The sequence below is a fragment of the Schistocerca nitens genome, chromosome 5 (genome assembly GCF_023898315.1).
Source record: "Schistocerca nitens isolate TAMUIC-IGC-003100 chromosome 5, iqSchNite1.1, whole genome shotgun sequence".
Classification (NCBI taxonomy): domain Eukaryota; kingdom Metazoa; phylum Arthropoda; class Insecta; order Orthoptera; family Acrididae; genus Schistocerca; species Schistocerca nitens.
In genome coordinates, this window is record NC_064618.1 from 521,016,045 (window position 1) to 521,037,378 (window position 21,334).

Below are 21,334 nucleotides of genomic sequence, written 5' to 3' on the forward strand. Positions count from 1 at the left end.
AGCGCGTTTCGTACACGTGTTTGTAGTCTCATTGTATTATAATCACTTCGTCGGCCTGTGCCTGAGATAATTTGCTCATGGCGCCGACTGCCCGTAAGACTGTAAAATCTATATAAATAAAGAGTGAATATTCCTTTGTTCAACATCGTACAACTGCGAAAGTTCTTGACCAATTGCTTTGAAATTTTGACACAACGTTGGTTCAAATTGCTCTGAGCGCTATGGGACTTAACTTCTAAGGTCATCAGTCCACTAGAGCTTAGAACTACTTAAACCTAACTAACCTAAGGACATCATATACATCCATGCCCGAGGCAGGATTCGAACCTGCGACCGTAGCTGTCGCACGGTTCCAGACTGTTAGGCCTAGAGCCGCTCGGCCACCTCGGCCGGCTCACAACGTTGAATTCTACTATGGGCTTGTTAGAATTCCTACAACATGACCCCACTACCACCAAACTGATCTGCTTTCAAAATGTTCCTTTGAATTTACCAGGCCATACGTTAACCTTCAGACGAATGGGCGACGAAGATCGGTCTGTAAATTGAGGCGCGATTCATCTGTGAAAGGCATGTCCCTTCATTTAATTGTGCTCCCATTTCGAGATCGGAGAAACTGGGCTTTGGCAAGAGACGTCACAGAAATATGAGTAAGCGGGATAGCTGTTCCCGATTTGTATCGCACCAACTGAGGCAGTGCTCCACCGGTTCCCTTTCATATTGCCTTTAATTTGGCACGCCTGGCAGAAATCAATTTTTTCTGTGTACTGTCATGCAAGACGACAAAACGCTTTCCTACCCGGGCGATTCGGAATAGGACAGGCATTTATCACAATCGCAGTACACAACTATCCTATTATCAAGCAACTCGCGTGATAAATAATTAAAACTCTTTTCCTTTATCAGTAGAGCTACTTGTTATACAGTCTTCCTCTCGCAGCTACGTATCCTTCCGGCGGCCGACATTGCGCCTGATCGTTCAGGTTCTGTGAAGTACTTACGTCACGACTATTGTCTTGAGCAGAAAATATTGTGGATGACAATGTTTGAGTAAATCTCAGATTGCTGAACGCCTTACTGTAATTGGAAATTTAACATTTATCTTACTTGAACTCGCAACTAGCCGCAATAGTTCCATAAGTCAATATTAAACCTAAAATGCAATTGAGTTCTTTGCTTCTTAACTTCTATTAATTATGCCAGTCGAAGACCCTTTTCTTTACAGATTCAGTACTATTCATAGACAAGTACTATTACCGAAGTTCCTTTGTCTTTAAAAAGATGTTTTCTAAGAGTCAGGAAAAGTCTCTTACTCTCATATCGCAAACTCTTATTGTCCTTTCCTTTTTTTTCCTTTTTCAGTATCTCCTTTCTTTCTGGCTCCTGCACTGCACTCTGTTCTTAATATTGTCACTGGTTTACACACTGTGTTTTGTTGCATTCAGAAAGCTCGCCTTCTTCGTCTACTAGTGCTATTTCACAATCCATATTCCGTGATTTATTAAAAACAAACAGACTATTTTAGAATTTAGTTTTGTCTTCTTACATTCTTACATTACTCATTCCCTAAAAGTGAAAAATAATTTAAATTTGCACGTAACATTTACTTACGTCAGGGCAAAGTATGATCTGACAACATTGTGATGGATGTCAAAGATGTGGATCAAAATGCATGGATAGATTCTGTGAAAATCGTTCACTGTCGTGCACAACACAAGTAGTCAACATTATTTTGGTGACGAATAAATATATTTGGTTTGTGTCTTCTAATTTCTTTGTTTTGTGCTATAGTTTATGCTACTATTTAGAGTATGTAGACATGTCTTGTAATTTAAAATCAATTTTGTTACTTTAGTGCTTAATGTTACAGCTTCAGATTCTAACCATAAAGGTGTCAGCTTTTGGTTCTAGGGTGTTACAGTTTCCACTTTAATGTAACAATAGAAAAAAGTTTCAGATGATACGCGTAGCATGCCCTCATTTTTGGAAACTGCCTTATTTTAATTCCTATCGAACCATTTGTTTAAATCTTTAGCGAAGTCTTCGAAATACCACAGGGAAATGGTGGAAAGATTTTGTGAACAAGGCTAATGCGGATATCTTACCACAGTTGTTCAGACTGAAACGTTGTTCTGACTTCCTGACCAATGTTAACGGGATAGATCCGTTATACGCGTTGTGTCGAAGAAAGTGTAATTCTCATTTTGATGTACACAATTCTTTGAAATTCGCCTTCTTACATTTTGGAAAGGAACATTTATTCTATTATGTACAGGTGACCGTATTGTCATACAGCGCGTAGAACATGCCAAGAACGGCGTTTTTGTATCGTAGTCTCTACAGATGGGTAGTGATTGTGGTTCCTGAAATGCCCGTCCATCGCAGTTCGTGTGCCATACAGTCCTAACCGAACAGAAGGCTACAAGGTGCTAATTTAATAATTTACTCTCCTGGGAAGCGACCGGACAAATTCAACAAGTCTTGATGTAATTACTGCATCAGCTAATTTGCCACTTCAATACATTAGTACTTCGGACATTAAATTACGAGCCGGCTCGTCTATTGGAGTTTGCGAGAATGCGATTAATAATGCTGCAGGTCTTCTGAAAACTTGGTGGGCTCAAACTCTCTCTGCTTACGCTGAAGAGCCGGCCGCTATTGCCTTTGTTCTGCGGCACACTAGGTCTGGGCTGCTAAATTCTCCATCTCAACCGTCTCGCAAGGTCTGTGCCACACAGTAGCAACGCACGTTTCATTAACACTTAAGAGGACTCCCAGCAGTATTTATTACGCGCTTGTGATACATTTAGCGGGATTAAAAGTGATAAAATGCAGGCACTTAGCCACCCGATGTTTATCGAGCGGTGGTGCTGTTTTGTATTGTTCACGTTTTCTAGTCTGAGGGGTAGGGATGTATAATGGATTCGCTTTAATCCTGTTCACCGTGGCTCTTTGCAGCAGGGCAAATTTATCGACGGAGTGCCACAGACATTGGATTCAGGTGATAGTTCGCATTTGTTGATCACGCAAATCAGGTAAGTTAGGCGACGATGAGATGTCTAATAGAGCCAGTGAGATGCTTATTCAGAAGACGTTAATTTTTTTTTCTCGAATCAGAAACATACAAATTTACAGTAGCCATATACTTCAATATACAAATAATATTTATATTACATGTGCCCAGTACTTTGCAACGTCCAAGGCGCTTGGAGTGGCTTGCAGAAGATCAATCTTCGTTGCTGGATGTAGGGCACAAAAGTCACTGGAGCATGTGGCTTGTGGTTTTCTCTTGTCCACAATCACAGGACATATCTTCTGTTATGAAGCCCCATCTCTTCAGGTTGTCTCTGGATCGTCCAGCTCCTGATCGTAATCTGTTTAAAGATTTCCACACCAGCCAGCTCTCGTTGTGTCCAGGTGGTAGTTCTTCAGCTTCTGGCGTCTGCAGGTGAGGCGTCGACTTCTTCCATAACTCCAGCTTTGCCTTCTCTGGTGAAATGGTGAGCTTCTCGGATGTTCTCAGGAAGCTCTTTCGCGATCTCAGCCGTAGCTGTGGTGGATTATGTCCATGCAGTGGATGGGCACTGTCCTGTTCCACTTTGTCTCTCCTTGTTGGCAGCCACTGTTCTGCGTATCCATGGTGGCGCTATTCCAGCCAGGCAGTAGAGCTTATCAGTTGGGGTAGATCTTAAGCAACCTGTGATCAGCCTGCAGGTTTCGTTGAGTTTCGCTCAGTATGTATGTATGTGTGTGTGGTGTTCCTCCACTCAGCGAACGGTCATTATTACTCTTGTATTGATAAACTCAAGTGACAGGGCCAGTTACTGAATAAGGAATGCGAGAAAAAAAAAATGAACAGAAGTTAAAATTTGACATAAGAAAGAGTGTCAATGTAACTTGGACCACATACACACCAAGAGCGGTTATGTCAATGATTAAAGTTGCAATTCTCTGTGGCAGGTAGAATGGCCAACAGAGTGCATTAGTGCTGTTCATGTTCAGTGGTGCAGCCAGGCTCGGTAAGGTATATTAAGGGGCGTGAACAGCATCAGATGTTGCGTGATCACTGTGAAGGACACGGAAATGATATGTATTTGTGTGAGACAGCGTTATCAGCACCCGACCGAGATTTGAAAGGATCCTTCTTGTGGGTCACCGTCTTTCTGTCTGGTCGAGTCGTGCAATATCCAGATTTGTGGTGCGTTCGGATATGACAGTGGCCTGATGTTGGACTGCATGAGAACCTGGGGACAGGTACCTTCGTCGTCGAGGTTGTGGCCGACGACGTTTGACCACCACAAGAGAGGGTCACAGGGTTGTGCACATCGTAACCCTTAACATCAGCGCCTGCTATACGTGAACAAGTAATGGACACTCTGCAACATTCTATGTGATCCCGCACAGTTGGTCGGAGACTAGCAGCAGGTGGTATAGGGACTGAAAGTCCCATGCGTAGGCTGACGTTAACACAACAACACAAACAGCTGCGCTTGGAGGGGTGCCGCGACCGGGAAGCATGGACTGCTGATGAATGCCGTCGCTGTGTGTTCAGCAGCGAATCGCCGTTCTTTACCACCCCCGAATGACCATCGTCGGCAAACATGGCGGCGACTTAGTGAGACGCCCCATTCCTCCTTATCGGTGAGACACAGCGGTGTTACTTTTGCGTCATTGTGTGGGAAGCTATGGGCTGTGATTTGATAAGGACTCGGGGCACTCTGACGGGACAGCGGTATTTCACAGACATTTTCGGTCCTCATGTGGACCTCTCACCGTACAGTGTCGTGGTGCCATTTTTCATTATAATGCTCGTCGACGCAGGGCACGTATCTTCTTGAAATTTCCGTGAGATGTTGAGGTATCCCCTTGACCGGCAAGAGATTCAGATCTGTCTCCGAGAGAACATGTGTGGGACCTGCTCAGTCGTCACCTCTGTCCCAGAGCCAGTATCCAAGATATAAAGGACCAGTTGCAACAATTGTTACACCGTTTACAACAGTTGGCCAACTCGCCTCAGGAGAGGATGCAGCGGCCTTCGCACCCTCTCCAACAGAATCGGGCCGTCAGTGCTTCTAGGCCAGAGCGGATGCACTCACACTAATAAGTGAGCTTATACCACCGAGTTCTATGTAACCACTGAAATAACATGACACTCCCTGAATCTGTGAAGTTAAATTTTGTTTCCTCTTCCGGTTCTGGGTGCTTCGCTTTTTTTTTTCCAAGCAGCGTATTAGCAAATGATGATTATATTTCGTACTTCATCCAGCCATGTAAGTTTGAGGTACTAGAAATAATAAGTGAGGTTACAACAATGTATTGGGACAGTTGCTTGGTTTACAGAAACAGTTGACACCCCCGCAGATGTGACTTTGAGGGGCAAAATTATGGCCAGGACGAACATCAAAATTTGTAAACTAGATTGTGGGGAATGTTGTGAATAGTCGGCAAGTAAAGACGGAAATATTATAAGTTAGGCAGGCAGGACGAAGAGATTAAACCAGTCGAAGAAAAAATAAAGATGACACATGACGTACCCGTCAGAACAAGAAGACAGTGGGGCAACAAGTGTTTCTGGCTCTGTAGTTACAGAATATATTGTTGTTACCTTTCTAAAAATATTAAATCATGTTTAGGTTAGTCTCGTAATGAGTCATAGACGTCCCGTATTTCTAATAACAATGTGGGCTGCAGTATACTAACTAGACACAGAAGAAAACATGCTGTTCTCAATCATAAGGAACCGTTTTCGACTTGCAGCTGATTTCTTACCCTGTGGAAAATTTAATTGAAACGGCAAAAACGACGGAGTCCCGAGCAGTCTTATGGAAAAATAAATGCATAAATGTTTTAAAACACTGAAAATACGAACGCTTTTTTGTGTGTGTGTGTGTGTGTGTGTGTGTGTGTGTGTGTGTCAATCAATCAGATGGGTGCACCGAGGGAAGTGACGCAGGGGATAGCACACTGGACTCGCATTCGGAGGTCAACGGTTCAGATATCCGTCGGGCCATCCTGACTTATGCTCCCCGTGATTTCCATAAATCACTCCGGGCAAATGCCGGTATTGGTTTCTTCGAAAGGCCCGATTGCCTTCCTCACCCTTCCCTAATGCAAGCTTGTGCTCCGTCTCTAATGACGACGTTGTCGAAGGGTCAGTAAACACTAATCTTTATTCGTTTCTTCGCTTCAAGTGGGTCCTACATCGAAAGAGACTAGCAATAAGTACAGAAGTTATTCGTATCATCATCACTCTCGTTGTTGAGCAGTCAGATGTCTTATGCAGTTTCCGGTTATACACAGATTGTCGGCTGACAGTGAGGTGTTGGATCTAACTAAAATTACCACAATATAAGAAAATTGTACAATGCTGAAAAACAGTCTCTCAATAAACGCCACAGCTAATAGCTCCGTAGTGATGGTAACACACTATATTCTAATAACCTTGTGGTGTTGCAGTTCTTCTTGTTATGTCCGTGCTTCCTATGAAAATAGGACGAGGAATTCCGCCTTATGCCTGTTTTGTTTTACCCCGACATGTTTCAGCACATTTTGTGCAATCTTCAGTGGGTTATTTTTTATTTTCTTACTGTAAAATTGTTGTTACATATTAACTTTTAGCGAAACTGTGGTACATATTATTTACAATTATGAATGAATAATTGTTGTAAAATATTATACAGCATTTGTTCATAGTTCACAGTTGAGATAGGTATTAACGACCTGACGCACTGTGTCGTTTATAACATTATGTCAAAGTTCTATTTATGGCTTAAATGGCAAAAAGAATGGATGTATGCATTAGTTTACATACCTTACATTGTGCTATTGGACATTTATGTTGGTAGCTATTCTGCTACACAATCTACAACTTCTCATCTGCAAGCAGCAAAACGTAATTTTTTTATTTTTCTGTTTATTATGCATTTACAGACGGAAATGAGTATATATCACGTTTTTTGTGTGTAACGTGCGGTTTTGATATTGTAGTGCTTTTTCATATTTTGTTGCGAAGTGAACAGGCTGATTTCGTGACCTGTGGTCGCTTGACACTGCACTTTCTTCGATTTTTCAAAACATAGGTATAGTTTTCGCCGCCATTACACTAATGTTCACTTGTGAGGACCTTGTGAACATCGAAAAATCTCTCACTTCAAAATGTGATACGAGCCTGTCTTCATCTAAAAGTAATGAAAAGTACTGTCATCAGAGTAGTGTTTAGCGGGGAAGCAATTCACAGCTCTATGTTTCTCATCATACTTTTACACACACACACACACACACACACACACACACACACACACACACACACACACACACACACACACACACACACACACACGTGCGCGCGCGCGCGCGCGATTTCCGTCGTTGCAGTCTCTGAACACAGACATTTGATGGTAACAGAGATAGAGGGATGTGCGCGGGCGTAGCGTGCAGCTGGCGATCCATGGCGCCGGCTGTCGCACCAGTCAGTGTGGTCAGTATAGCAATTTGCTTCCTCGAACATCTGGCGTGAGTGTTCGGCCTTGGTCCATTTTATTTGCATTGCACGAAGTGTGTAGCGTCTGCATGCGAACGATGTAGTAGGGGTCACGAATTGTCATTATTTTAATTGCAGCTCAAACACGCTATAATCTTAACATCTGGCCTGTCAAAAGAACCAACTCGAATAAAAAGCGAATAAAAATTGCTTTAAAAAAGGCAAATGTGTCCCGTCCCCCACCTTGGTCATCTATCTATAAAACTCTGCATTTGTTTACTATCGATATTTGAAGGTGAATGAATGTAAAGACTACAGGAGCATGCGCCGCTGAAGAAACAATAACGTGTAACAGGAAGTTTCGACCAGCAAAGTCACAGCAGTCATAAGGTTTGTTATCTGGCAAAAAGCTAAACATTTGCTTCAGATAGTATAAGTTGACACACGCGCTACCTACTTATTCATTTTTCTCAAACTATAAGTTCGTGTGTTGTCGTACATTATTCCTTTATGCGTCATGAAATTTTAAACGTGAGGTTTCAGTGAAGTGATCAAAACACAGCTGAATGGCACAAAGATGTGGATGAAGCGATCACTAAGGATTTTTATGCTGGACGACTTTAGGACAGGTATACGAAAAATGATGTAGGCTGTCCAGACATTACTCTTGTGAAAAGTGTAGACTGTTCCACTCCCCTCTGTTTCAGTCACTTCATTGATACTCCGCATTTGTACTTCTTTTACGAATAGGGGATACGTACGACAATATCGCAACTTACCTTCCGAGAACTATGACGGTGAGTAGGGGCTACTGCATGTATTAACATAGGTTGTTTTAAGCATATGTTAAGCTTTAGATTCGTTAACTTCAAAAGACTGATTGTACCCAAATGCTTAGTTTTACAGAAAAATGGCATTCATGGGGGCAGAACAGACACTGATTCGTATTTTAAAATAATGTTTATTCGCTTTAGCAGTTCGAGCTTTTGTACGCCCTTCACAAGTGAGCTAATGGTTCGTTGTCACGCATGGTTGTTCTTCCCAATATTCCGAGCTCAGATGCAAGAACTGCTATCTGCGCCGTGCTGTTGAAGGGGATATTGAACAAGTATGACCGACTTGAAAATGAATCAGCTTCATTCACAGAATTCTCTCACGCTGAGAGGTGTAACGGCCGACTAAATTATTCACGCCATGACTGCAAAATCAAGGGGTACAAAAGCGGTACTTGCACGAACATACGCATGTGCTCCCTTGATCTCCAAGTTACGGCCGGCCGCGGTGGTCTCGCGGTTAAGGCGCTCAGTCCGGAAACGCGCGACTGCTACGGTCGCAGGTTCGAATCCTGCCTCGGGCATGAATGTGTGTGATGTCCTTAGGTTAGTTAGGTTTAAGTAGTTCTAAGTTCTAGGGGACTGATGACCACAGATGTTAAGTCCCATAGTGCTCAGAGCCATTTGAACCATTTTTGATGCAAGTTACGCTGTACACACAAAAGAGAACACAAACTACTAAATCGAAATCGGTGACAAAATTACACGCCTGCCGCACTTTAATTTCGTTTTTTTTTTTTTGTTCCTTCGTGCGTGAAGTAAATGAGCGAACATTTATAAACGGAAGTAGTAGTTTATTTACATGGATTTTTTCCTTCCTCCGCCGGAAACATCAGTTGGCCGGAAAGGTAATTATATGTGTTAGGAAGACGCCACCGTCGCCGCGGGCTTGAAAGTGCTGCATCCTCTACATAGTCGCGCAATAACATATGCCGCTACAAGACCGATCCCTCCTTTCTCACGCGCTTAAATAATAAAGTCTTACGTAAGTTTTTCAGAATTTATCTATGTAAGGTCTTTACGACATCTTAGAGAGCGTTGTTGCCATCTGCAGGATCATAACTAACCTGAGGAATCTCGTATCGAAACGTCGTCTGTAGGAAAGATTCATAGCTGCACGATTTGCGTGTTGCGCTAAACTCTTGAGACAGCAGCGTTGCATACATTAATCAAAAGGATTAGGGGAACAAGAGTTTGGGCGTCTGCCAGATTCCATTGAGTAATAACTGAGGACTGAATACATTACCTAATTGTACCTTTATCTTTCACAATATAAGTTCACAAGATAACAGCATTACATCTTCGATCATTTACAAAAAAGTACTGAAAAGTACGATTGGTGCCGAATACAGAGTGGGAACTATCGTTCATCCCGTCACCCTAGGTGCTTCTCATTGGTCTTTCAGAGCTTCAATAACTTTTATGCCCTCCGCAAGCATTTATTACTGCCTGAGACTTAACATGGTATGCTCCGAATAAGTCTACGGAGGTCACATTTTTCGATGAGAGCCCGTGCGAGTTCTTTGAGAGTCTGTGGTCGACCTGGATGACGACGAATATGTCTGTCAAGCTTGTCCCACTTAGGCACGATGGATTTTAGGTCGGGACTCACCGCGGCCATTCCATTACTTCAATGTCCAGGCTTCGCAAGACAGCCCTGCTGACGTCCGCCATATAGGCCCTGGCATTAGAAGGAATTCAGGGTCACCGCCATATGGAGCAGCCACCACATTATCCAACAGGATCTGTTCCATGTTTACTACCTGGCGGTAAGGTGACAACGACAAGATCCGTATGGTTGTAAACACTAAGGCTTCCGCACAACATTACAGACCCTGGCTGAATTTGTCGATGTCCTGGACAATGTGTGGCAGATACCGGGTCTCCGCACACGAACACGGCCATCACCTTCAGTCAGGATATCTGGACTAGTATCCCGTGACTGTTGCCAGTTGATATGGTAACGGCAAGGCGAACTGCAAGACGATGTCGTGTCAAGCGCGGTACTCGAAGAGGACGTCTGTCTCGTAAGGTGCTTTCTCGTAACCTGTTCATTACGGTCTAGTCGGACACAGAGCGCCCAGTGGCCCTTCCGAGGTCGTCTTGCAGGGCTCTAGCGGTATCCGTACGACGCCGGAACACAGAGATGAGCAGATATCTCCCCGTGTCGTGTTCACAGGCTGTGTATGACACAGGGAGAGGCATTGGCATTTGCACCATCACGACCGAAAGGCTGTCCTTTTTGGATCAAACTTGCACTAGGCTACAGTAAGGTGCCGCATTGCAAGTGCCTCGTTGAATACAACGTACACAAATGACAACAGCCATCTGTGTACCTCGGCAGAAAATACTGGGACACAAATACTTGATTCGTTCCTGCGGGGTCACCTGACTCTTCAGTACATAAAATGAATGATTTTAATTGTTGCCTACTCTGAAAGCGAAGATCTCAAGCCACACAATAAGTCCACAGGTACTGCCTGTATCAAAAAACAGATTTAGCATACCGGACGCTGATACACGTGTCTCCCAAGTTCTTTGGAACAGTGTATATCGGCTAGGAATCAGGTAGTGCAATGTGCCATCGGATACTACAATCGGCGTTACACCATTAACTCCTGAATTAAATACTGCAATCCGCCTTCCTCGATGAGCTCTAGAGTTGAAGACAATACCCTGATGTTTTCCATCTTGACTCTGACATATGCTTCGCAATCTGTTTCGAGAAAGATGTAGCGCAAATACATTGATAATGTCAGAAATATTTTCGGCGAAGATTGTTAACATTGTCCCATGATCCCTAAGCGCTATACATATTCCCATATACTGTACTGCAGTGTGCTTCTTTAGGATCAGCCGCTCTCCTGTAGATGATTTCAGACACTGAATATCTTGAAAGTTTTGACATTCTGTGCGACCTTGGTACTGCAGTTTGTGGAACAACTCGGGTCTGCTAAAGGAGGCCCGCGGTAAGTTTCTTTAACAGCTGTTACTGGGTCAAAGGTTCCGTAACTGCCACAGGGAGGCCGCCCGTAAAACCATTTAGCTCCCGTGACGAATACAGTATTTTAGATTGCGTACACAAAGTCAATGCGAGTAGATGAAAATTTGTGGCGATATTTGTTAGACTGAAACCTATACTCTTGGAAATTCTTTGGTTACCGATCTGATGCACTTCATGATAAAAAAAAACCATGTTTTTTTTGTTAACCTCCAGTTGTCGACGGAATATCTGCTGTACATATCACATTAATGATCCATAAACGTTAATTACCGAGCGAGGTCGCGCAGTGTTTACCACACTGGACTCACGTTGGGGAGGACGACGGTTCAAACGTGCGTCCGGTCAGCAGGTTTAGGTTTACCGTGATTTCCTTAAATCGCTTAGGGAAATGCCGGGATGGTTCCTTTAAAAGGGCACGGCCAACTTCCTCCCCCATCCTTCCCTAATCCGGTGGGACCGACGACCTCGCTGTACTGTTTTACGATTACACCGAACTATATACTACAGAGGTTGAGATATCTGATTCTCTTTCGGGAGAAGTGGGACTCAAATTCCTTCAAAAAGACCTCTGGAAAGACCTCTGGTTCGAGTTACGTAATTTACTAGAATAGCCTAAACTTGGGCGAGACTTGTTTACTGTAATGTTTGTATCTCGCAGTTCTAAAGGGACAAACTCATCCTCTAGAGATATTCCTGCAGGTTGTGTAAGTCAGGTTTCTTCTAGCAGAAATTATCTTTCTTGTTCCCGCCTTACTGTCGAAGTTTTAGGTATCCCTTTTATTATTTCACGTTGCACTGCAGCGTTATATCCCCAATGTTATAAGAACGCTTGTGATTTAGCCATGATTTTGTGATTATCTTGCGCTCTATGTATACCCTACAGTATAAACAACGAGTCAACGCCATAGTATCGAACAGAATTGTAGAACATCCGTTTTCCTGGTCTTTCACGATCATGAAGATTACAAATAGCAGTGATATAAAGCGCTAACTAAGCGGTTAGTGTCACTAAGTAGTAGATACACAGGTTGGACTGAAATGTAATAAACAATGTTGTACAATCGTGCCATTACCCACGGAGATGGCTTGGAGTTGGGACTGCTCCTTTTGCCTTATTCTTATCTTACAAGGAGCGGTACCCAGCAATCGGATCGACTTTTTGAACCCATCTAGACTGTAATGTAGGTTAAGGTCCTAGGCATCACACGCTGCAGCCATTCACAATGGTGGGCCCTCTTTTGCGAGCAACTGACGAAAAAATGTTTGGAATTTTGTGTGGCACTCAATAGCGTTAAAAAATTGCATTAAGTAATCCTATTGAGTGGTGTAATGGATAGGGTAGTAGCTTTGCCTGCAATCTTTATCAGAATGTCTATGATTACCATTTTAGTTCAGTTAATTGATTTAAATGTAATTTTTTATTTCCATTCCTTCGTCACATTTTTTAATCATAATATCAGTTTCTTAATTTGCTCTCAGTTTTCTTCCTATCATTCTGTTTCAGCTCGAAATCTTTGTTTTAATTTTCTGTATTAATTGGGATTAAATTTGTTTTATCACACTGGTTTTCGTCCACGTTATAGCGTTCATTATATCTGTTTCTCATTTTGTTTGAATTTCTTTGTACTTAATAACCCCTAGTTTCATTTAAATCTTCCTCTGCGTTATTTTGCAGTATGTATTACGTTATGTTTTAAACGTATGAATGGCGATTACCATGCAAAAAACAATTGCACGTCTGGTAACGAAAAATACATTTTCACACCTCTGCACAGTCAATATAAATAGATTATTGGTCTTTAGTTTTTTGCTGGTAGATGGATGTTTTCAAATTATTGAATATTATGATACAGAAAAATAATTACATTCAAATTCACAAAAATTCCGATTGGAAAAGGAATGATATAAATAGAAAATGAAACAAATAAAAAAGTTCATATGGCGATTAAAATGATTTGACAAAGGACTGGAAAAAACTGCATTCAAGCCAACTAACAGAATAAAAGTAATCATCCCAGACATTTCGATAAATATTAAAAAATAAAAATAAAATTACTGCGCCTGACGAGATTCGAACCCACAAACTTTTGCATGTGAAGCTATTATCCTATCCATTATATCATGCAATCACCTTATGTAACTTCTTTAACGTTATTGAGTATCACGCTAAATTCCGAATTTTTTTTCGTTAATTACTCGCAACTGAGAGCCCGTCAGGGTGAATGGCTCGAGGGTGTAATACCTGAGATCTTAACCTACGTCACCGTATATTTGGTTTCAAAAGATCTGTCCCACTGCTGGGGACCTCTCCTTGTTAGGGGCGGAGCAGAGAGAGCAAGAAAGAACGGATAGCCCCTTATATGAAACAAGAGCATGTGCGCCTCTAAATTTTCCTTTATTTTGTGTTCGCTAGTGAGTCGCAGCACGAAGCGACGTGGAACCATGTACACCATTGCTCGGCGACGGACAATAAGTGTGTGTGGCCACTAATGTGAGGTGCTTGTTTCTGTTTGCAGAGAGCGCGCAGGAGCGGCAGCAGCAGGAGACGGACGACGAAGGCATCGAGCGAGACTCCGCTGACAGCGAAGACGACGTCGACGCTGCCGTCTCTGGGGACCGCGGACGGGTCTCCCTCTCCACCGTCATACAGGTACTGCAGCCGCCATGTTACGGTTGGCATCTCACCACAGAACACCTCTGTGGAAACGTTACAGACCTCTGCGGAAATCCACTCTTATATATGTATACTTCGTCTCTGACACTGCCGCAGTATACATTGATGAGCCAAAACATCATGACCATTGCCCACCGCGAGGTTGAATGCCTCCTCGTGGTGTTTCGAGCATGTGACGCAATAAGGAAAGAATGTAAGCGAAATAGAGGCAAATTTGTAGTCATTATAGCGAAGATACGGGCTGCAAATGCGAAAATCCACTGATATAAACAGTTTTGATAAAGGGCACATTGCTGTGGCGCTGCGGCTGGAAACGAGAATCTCTGAAACGGCGAAACTGGTCGCCTGTTGACTGCTGTCGTCAGCACTAATGGAAAGCGGTTGAAGGATGGTGAAATAACGAGTTGGCCGTATGGTATCTGATGACCACGTCTAATCACAAAACGTAGAGGTCTGAGGATCCCGCACGGTGTAATCCGTGACAGGCAGCCATCTGTGACAGATCCGACGACAATAAAGTGCTGCAGCAGGCACAAGAGTTTCGGAACACACCGTTCAAAGGCCAATGTCGAACATGGAGTTCCACATCACGCGACTTCTCTACGTGTTCGTGTGTTGACCCAACGACATCCCCAGGTATGATTGCAGTGGTCACAGCATCACTGAGTTTTCAGCGTCGACCAATTGAAACGTGTTGCCTGTCGAGTCTTCTTACACCAGTTCGATGGTTGAGTCCTTACACGCCGTCGTCCAGACGAATGGGTGCATGAAACACGCACCGCGCCATATATGCAGGCTGGCTAGAGCAGATTTATGCTATGGGGTATATTGAGTTAGGCTTCCATGGGCTCTGGTGGCGGTAATCGCAGGCGTAATGACAGCATGACTTACGTGAACATTGTTACGGACCACCTGCATTGCTTCATGCTTCAAGTCTCCCATACGGTGATGACATCTTCAAGCAGAATAACTGTCCGTGTTGCAATGTCAGAATCGTGCTGCAGTGGTTTGAGGGGCATTATAGTGAACTCACATTAATGTCATCGTTAGCAATGTGCCTGTTCTGTACTGGAACACATCGGGCGCCAGGTGCGTGTCCGTAAACATCATCTCGTAATTTGCGGGTATTGCATAACTCGTGTGCAGACAGGTGGTGCCACATTCTTCTCGAATCCTGTCAATGACTTGTAGAATCAATACGAAGCAGAATCGCTGCTGCATTGTGTTTGCACAGTGGACGAAAACGCTATTAAATAGGTGGTGATAATGTTTTGGCTCATCGGTGTACAACAATTGCAAGAAAATAAAAGGAAGTACATTGTTGTATGCTAACGGCTGACAACTGTGCGGAAGGTTGCCAATATTAGTTTTTTCATATTCATCTTCGTGTGATAATAAATTATCGAAATCGATACTCCATTGACGTTTATTTGATGTTGTTTACAGGAGTTACAATTTTCCGTTATTAGCGGTCCCCTAATTTCCAGTTGTGTATCACCTATTCAGTGGAATCTGTTGGGATCTCCATTTTTCTAAACGTTGATAGAATGTTTGTCTCTCTTTTTTTTCCTTTACCTCCTCAATTTGAATATTCACTTTACTTTTCTCCAATCTTCTTACTCTCATCTCTCTTCTTTTCCTCCTCCTCCTCCTCCTGTCCATATGGTTTCTCTTCCCCTCTCAATCTATTTTTCTCATACTTCCCAATCGCATCTTTTTCCTTTTCCCCTTCTCAATATGCCTTCCTTAGATCTCGTACGTAGCCTGCTCTTTTATCACCTGATCAATCTCCTCTCCCTCCCTATTTAATCTGCTCACTGGAGAAATGTTGGAAAAAAATACAATGTCCTGAAAGAGAACTGTGTTGGAAAATAATTGAATTTTTATTACATCAAGAAGAAAGCCCTACCTGTCAAACGGAGAAATTTTCTCCTTGACCTCGTCTTTAAAAATACTCATAGGAGGCACGATTTTAAGAAAGTGTTTTCCTTTGAAAGGTAATAAAGGCTAATTCATCAACAGAAAGCGACGAATGAGTTGTTACCTTTCTTGTAAATTAATTCTCTCACTGCGAATTCCTCGATATCAAATTGATCAGGTATAGATCTACAATAGTAGCATTTTAAAATTTCTTCTGGACCCGGATTAGAACCCGGATTTCCCGCTTATCACGAGCGGTTGTCTTAAGCACTTCAGCTATCCGTGCACACTGCCTGGACCGACCAAAACTTCCATACGGGACACTTCTTACTTCCTTACATCGTAGTCCACTAAGTTTATCGCCTAATGCTCGCAGCATTACTTGTATTCCCGCAACACTGAAAATGAGACAGCGACGAATCATGTCACTATCGTGTAACATGTCTATAATAACACTGCTGACGTGAAGGAATTCACAGTCAGCGAATTAATTTCGAAGTATTTCGTACAGCGGTGGATCGTCAACAGTGTCTGTTCTTTCTGACATGCACGTGAATTGTATGGATGCGAGCTGTCTGTTCTTTCGGACATGTCTGAAAGAACAGACACCACGCATTCATATAACTGATTCGCCTCGATGGGTACTGAAGCCACAAACTTCAGTGAATATACACATATACCTTCGATCTCCAGCGGGAACTAAAATTAGCTAACCTGGAGAACATCGACGAGGCTGCGGATAGCTGGCGCTAGGTTGGAGTGTGGGTCGGCCGGGGAGCATGCCGAAATTGTCCGCACATTTGCGGTAAACATTGTGCTGGGCGGAGCAGTGATTAACGCAACTACCTAGTAATCAGGAGAGCCCGTATTCGAGTACCGGTCCAGCACACATTTCCAGTCGTCGCCGGTGATTCCGATAACGTCCCAATACAGTTTGTTAGATTTCCATTGTCTTCGGGTTGACGACAAATTTGTGGTGCATCGCTCCTTCAGCACTCCATCGCTCCTTCAGCACTCCATCGCTCCTTCAGCACTCCATCGCTCCTTCAGCACTCCATCGCTCCTTCAGCATTCCATCGTTCCTTCAGCACTTCAGAGGCGGCGCGTACTGTCGTGTTGCAGAGGTGCATCTCGCACGTGGGCGCGCCGAGCGCGCAGCAGGCGGACCAGCACTACCGCGCCGTGTGCCGCGCGCTGGTCGCGGAGGCCATCGAGCTGTCGCAGTTCCTCGAGAAGGTCTCGCAGGGCACGCGGGAGTTGCGCGCCACGGCCGAGGCCGCCTCCACCGACCTCGACATGCTGCGCTTCTCCGACTGGGTCAGTACACACCACTCCCCACCTTCTGGCTTGCTCTGCTCGAGGCGCCGCGCGCTCTGACGTAACCTCCATCCTCTCTAAAATATTCTTATCTGATGATGACTTCTATGAAGTAGTAACGGCCCTCATAGGCAGCATTACGTTATCTTCCTGTAGAACCGAGACAGACTGAAACAAATGATTTACGTGACTGATAGCTCATTGCATTGAATCTGGGAGATGCAGAGCGCTAAGTTGCCCATTTACGAATTAGGTACAGTACTAGCCACAGTACCCACTTTCATGTGTACAGAATTGAGGGTTGCTACGAGGGGATCTGAAAAAGTAAGTTACACATTGTTCTGGAGGGCCAAGTAACTTTTATTGGATGCCACGTTACACTTCATAGTGACACAAATACGCCACACTATTTGTCAACATAATCACCAAGTCTCTGTGAAGACCGGTCGATACGTTTTACCAAACGTTCGTCCCTCGACGATGGAAAGCCGCTCCTTGTTTATAGAGAACCAGTGTGTGAACGTCCTCGTCGTTGGTTGGTTGGTTCATTCGGGGGAGGGAACCAAACACCAATGTCGTCGGTCCCATCGGATTAGAGAAGAATGGGGAAGGAAGTCGGTCGTGCCTTTTCACAGGAACCATCCAGGCATTTGCCTGCAGCGATTTAGGGAAATCACTGGAACCCTAAATCAGGATGGCCGGACGTGGGTTTGTTCCGTCGTCCTTCCGAATGCGAATCCAGTGTGCTAACCACTGCGTCACCTCGCTGAATCCTAATCGTTGGAAACACTCTTTCCTCCCATTTTTCCTTTCAGCTTGCCGAAAAGAAGGAAGTTGCATTAGGCAAGATCTGGACTTCCCTACCAGCATCACCCCTCGTCTGTGCGGCCTAGATCAAATTGTTGGCACCATTCCACTGCGACTGGTGGCGGGTCTATACAGCGACAGAATTTCACGCTAAATGTGTGTGCAAGTTAGACTTCTAGTACACTAGGATCGTACTTTGGAGTACGTTTCCACTTGCCGCGCCATTTCACTCCCATACCGTGATGCACTTGTTATCCTTACCGCGGCAGAACTCTCTCTGCAGGAAACAAGGAAATATTCTGTTTTCTGACGGTGCGAGACACTTGTTGCCGCGTGGGCATGTGTAACTTACTTTCTGATGTCCCCACATGTTAAATAACTGCAGCTCTAACCTGGAACCTATATACAGGGCTGAGCTAGCCAGGCATTGCTTATGTCTCGCTCTCGCAGCTTCAAATCTGCCAGTATTGCTACATTCCAAACTTCATCTGTTCCAGAAGTGTTATTCCTACAGTGTACGCAAGAGAACTTTTGTGAAGTCCAGAAAGTAGGAGAAAAGGTACTTTTGGATGTAAAGCTATGAGAGTATGACTTGAGTAGTGACTGGATAGCTCAGACCGGGTTCGAGTCCCGATTCGACACACAGATTTAGCACTCCAGGAAGTTCCGAAACAGCGTGCACACCGCTGCAGCGTCAAAATTCGTTCTTGAAATAGTTTTCTTGGTTGTCACCTAATAATTGTTTGTTTTGTTTTAGTTTTCTCATAGTTTTTTTTTATGTTTTCGCTACATCGCTTGGTGACACAGGGTTGAGAAAAGCAACCTGGTAACAAAGGTGAGAGCAGTGCACGGGACGTCTAATCGTGCAACATTATACAGATACCCATAGTTCCGAAGGACACCGTTGTGGAGCTATGGTCGTAAAAAGGCAGTATTGAACGCCCAGAAGTGTGTGCATTTGAAGTAATTTTTTCCAGCTAATACCTGTTATGCTAAACATTACAATTGCTACTTAAATTATCTGAACATAATCTATTCAGCTAGGCAGTAAAGTCCTATCGATGGGTGGTTCCGTTAAGAGAAGAATTTTGTATGAGACTTACTAGGTAGAGTATTACTGGTAAAACCGACTACGCTAAAAGTATCTAACACCCTTAATTTGTTAAGCTAATGAGTTGTACTCCAGGAAGTCCAGTGCAGTAAGATAGTAGACAGGTGAAACTCTTAAGGTGCAATCTTATTATTAATACAATATAAAGGCCACATGTTTTAATTTTTGCTAATCTGCAGAGAGCTTGAATAAACTTTTATTCTAATAACTGCACTGGAACAAAAAATGGTTCAAATGGCTCTGAGCACTATGGGACTCAACTGCTGAGGTCATTAGTCCCCTAGAACTTAGAACTAGTTAAACCGAACTAACCTAAGGACATCACAAACATCCATGCCCGAGGCAGGATTCGAACCTGCGACCGTAGCGGTCTCGCGGTTCCAGACTGCAGCGCCTTTAACCGCACGGCCACTTCGGCCGGCCACCGGAACAATAAGTGTTAACAAAGATAACGGTGAAAAAGAAAACAGAAATTAAAAATTTAATATTCTTTCACAAATCAAGTTTTTTTAACGGAAAACGCTCAAAATTCATGCTTACGTATCCCACAGTCGCACAGTGAACAATAATCTCAGCGTGACAGTAGCAGTGTCGTCGGGAGACACTGCTCCGCTACGCACACTCAAACAAGTTCGCTTTTCGCACAAACTTCAGGTCGCTCGTCACTGATTGGCTGTCGTTTCTTGGCTTTAGCTCCACAATGGTGCGCTTCCGACCTACAATTATCGGGGACATCTTGTTCGATTGGACGTCTTCTGCCCTGCTCTAACATTATTAGGTTGTTCTCTCCACCGTGTGTACTACATCCTCTTGCCTCAGCTCGTCCATTTTCGTGAACAGTATTCATTGTCACTCTGCTTCTAACCTTACACAATCAGCCGGCCGCTGTGGCCAAGCGGTTCTTGGCTCTTCAGTCCGGAACCGCGCTGCTGCTACGGTCGCAGGTTCGTATCCTGCCTCGGGCATGGATGTGTGTGATGTCATTAGGTTAGTTAGGTTTAAGTAGTAAGTCTAGGGGACTGATAACCTCAGATGTTAAGTCCCATAGTGCTTAGAGCCTTCCACAGTCATTCGTTATTTCGAAATAATTCTCGCGTCTTCTGATATTTTGACGCTGCTCCCCACTTCTACTCGTTACGCTCCTTCCAGAAATACAGTGCATCGGGCTTATCTCATTGATGTACGTGGAAGTCGTGCAAACACTTTCTCACATTTTGGCGTTTACGCACGCTTTCCAAACTTTGCCTTATATTCCTTCGATGATCGAATTATGTTGACCATATCGTCTATAATTTCTGTTTACAGAATATTCTTAAAAATTCTAGAACAAACGTTCAAAAATGTTCAAATGTGTGTGAAATCTTATGGGAGTTAACTGCTAATCTCCGCTCGTGAAGCATTCTCCGTCGTTTCATAAGAAAACAATGCTTTAGAGAGATTCCACCTCGCCACACATTTACGGCAGCCATTCCATTGACGTACAGCCACTGCTACTATATTTCCTTATTATCGATAGAGCAAGCCATTAAATCCTTAATCTGTCTTCTCATCTTAAACACTCAAGACTGTTTGAACATGCCAGGAGTTCGGTCTGCAAAATTCCGTCTCGTAAAGTACTTGCAACGGCCTCTGCCGATAAAAGTCTCTGATTAAATAGGGTGCGCATTATAAATTTTTTACAAACAGGATGACTGATTCATGCGTAAAATTCATTTCCTTCTGTTATGCATTACGAGGGTGCTACATACTTATTGTATCCAATGTGAGATATGGAAACAAACTATTTGCACACAGAGTTTTTGGCACGGAGCAACTGTTTATAAATGCAGTGTAGTTGCTGAGTCGTGCAATAAATTTTACGTACATAAGTGTAGGTTCAACAGTTTGGTCACGTGTCCACAATCGATCTCCCACACAATATGACCTCGAAACACAATTGTCATAATAAGATTTATGAGAACTGCATACTTTGAAAATTATTGAGAGAAATCGTTTCACTAATAGCGCTGTAATCATGGTCAGAAGTGTTCAGTCTGCAAGAGCGTTACCAGTGAAGGAAAAGGCCCGAAATCCGGGCCTTATTCGGCACTCAGTTTCTTCAGTCATCACTCGACTAGAAGCAACCGGAGACTTGGAACTGTATGTTGCATTGAATTATCATGAAACGTTCCTTTGATACGTATTGTAC

The 21,334-nt window shown here is 43.6% G+C and overlaps 1 protein-coding gene across 3 annotated transcripts in view; it reads left to right on the forward strand.

The window, feature by feature from the left end:
- The window catches only part of LOC126259303 (protein spire), an 853,493-nt gene that overhangs the window by 441,088 nt on the left and 391,071 nt on the right, over positions 1–21,334 (forward strand). For all 3 annotated transcript variants that reach the window (XM_049955972.1, XM_049955974.1, XM_049955973.1), the window contains exons 4-5: positions 13,834–13,967; positions 17,034–17,228. In XM_049955972.1, the coding sequence (XP_049811929.1) occupies positions 13,834–13,967; positions 17,034–17,228 (329 nt within the window). The remainder of the gene's footprint in view (positions 1–13,833; positions 13,968–17,033; positions 17,229–21,334) is intronic.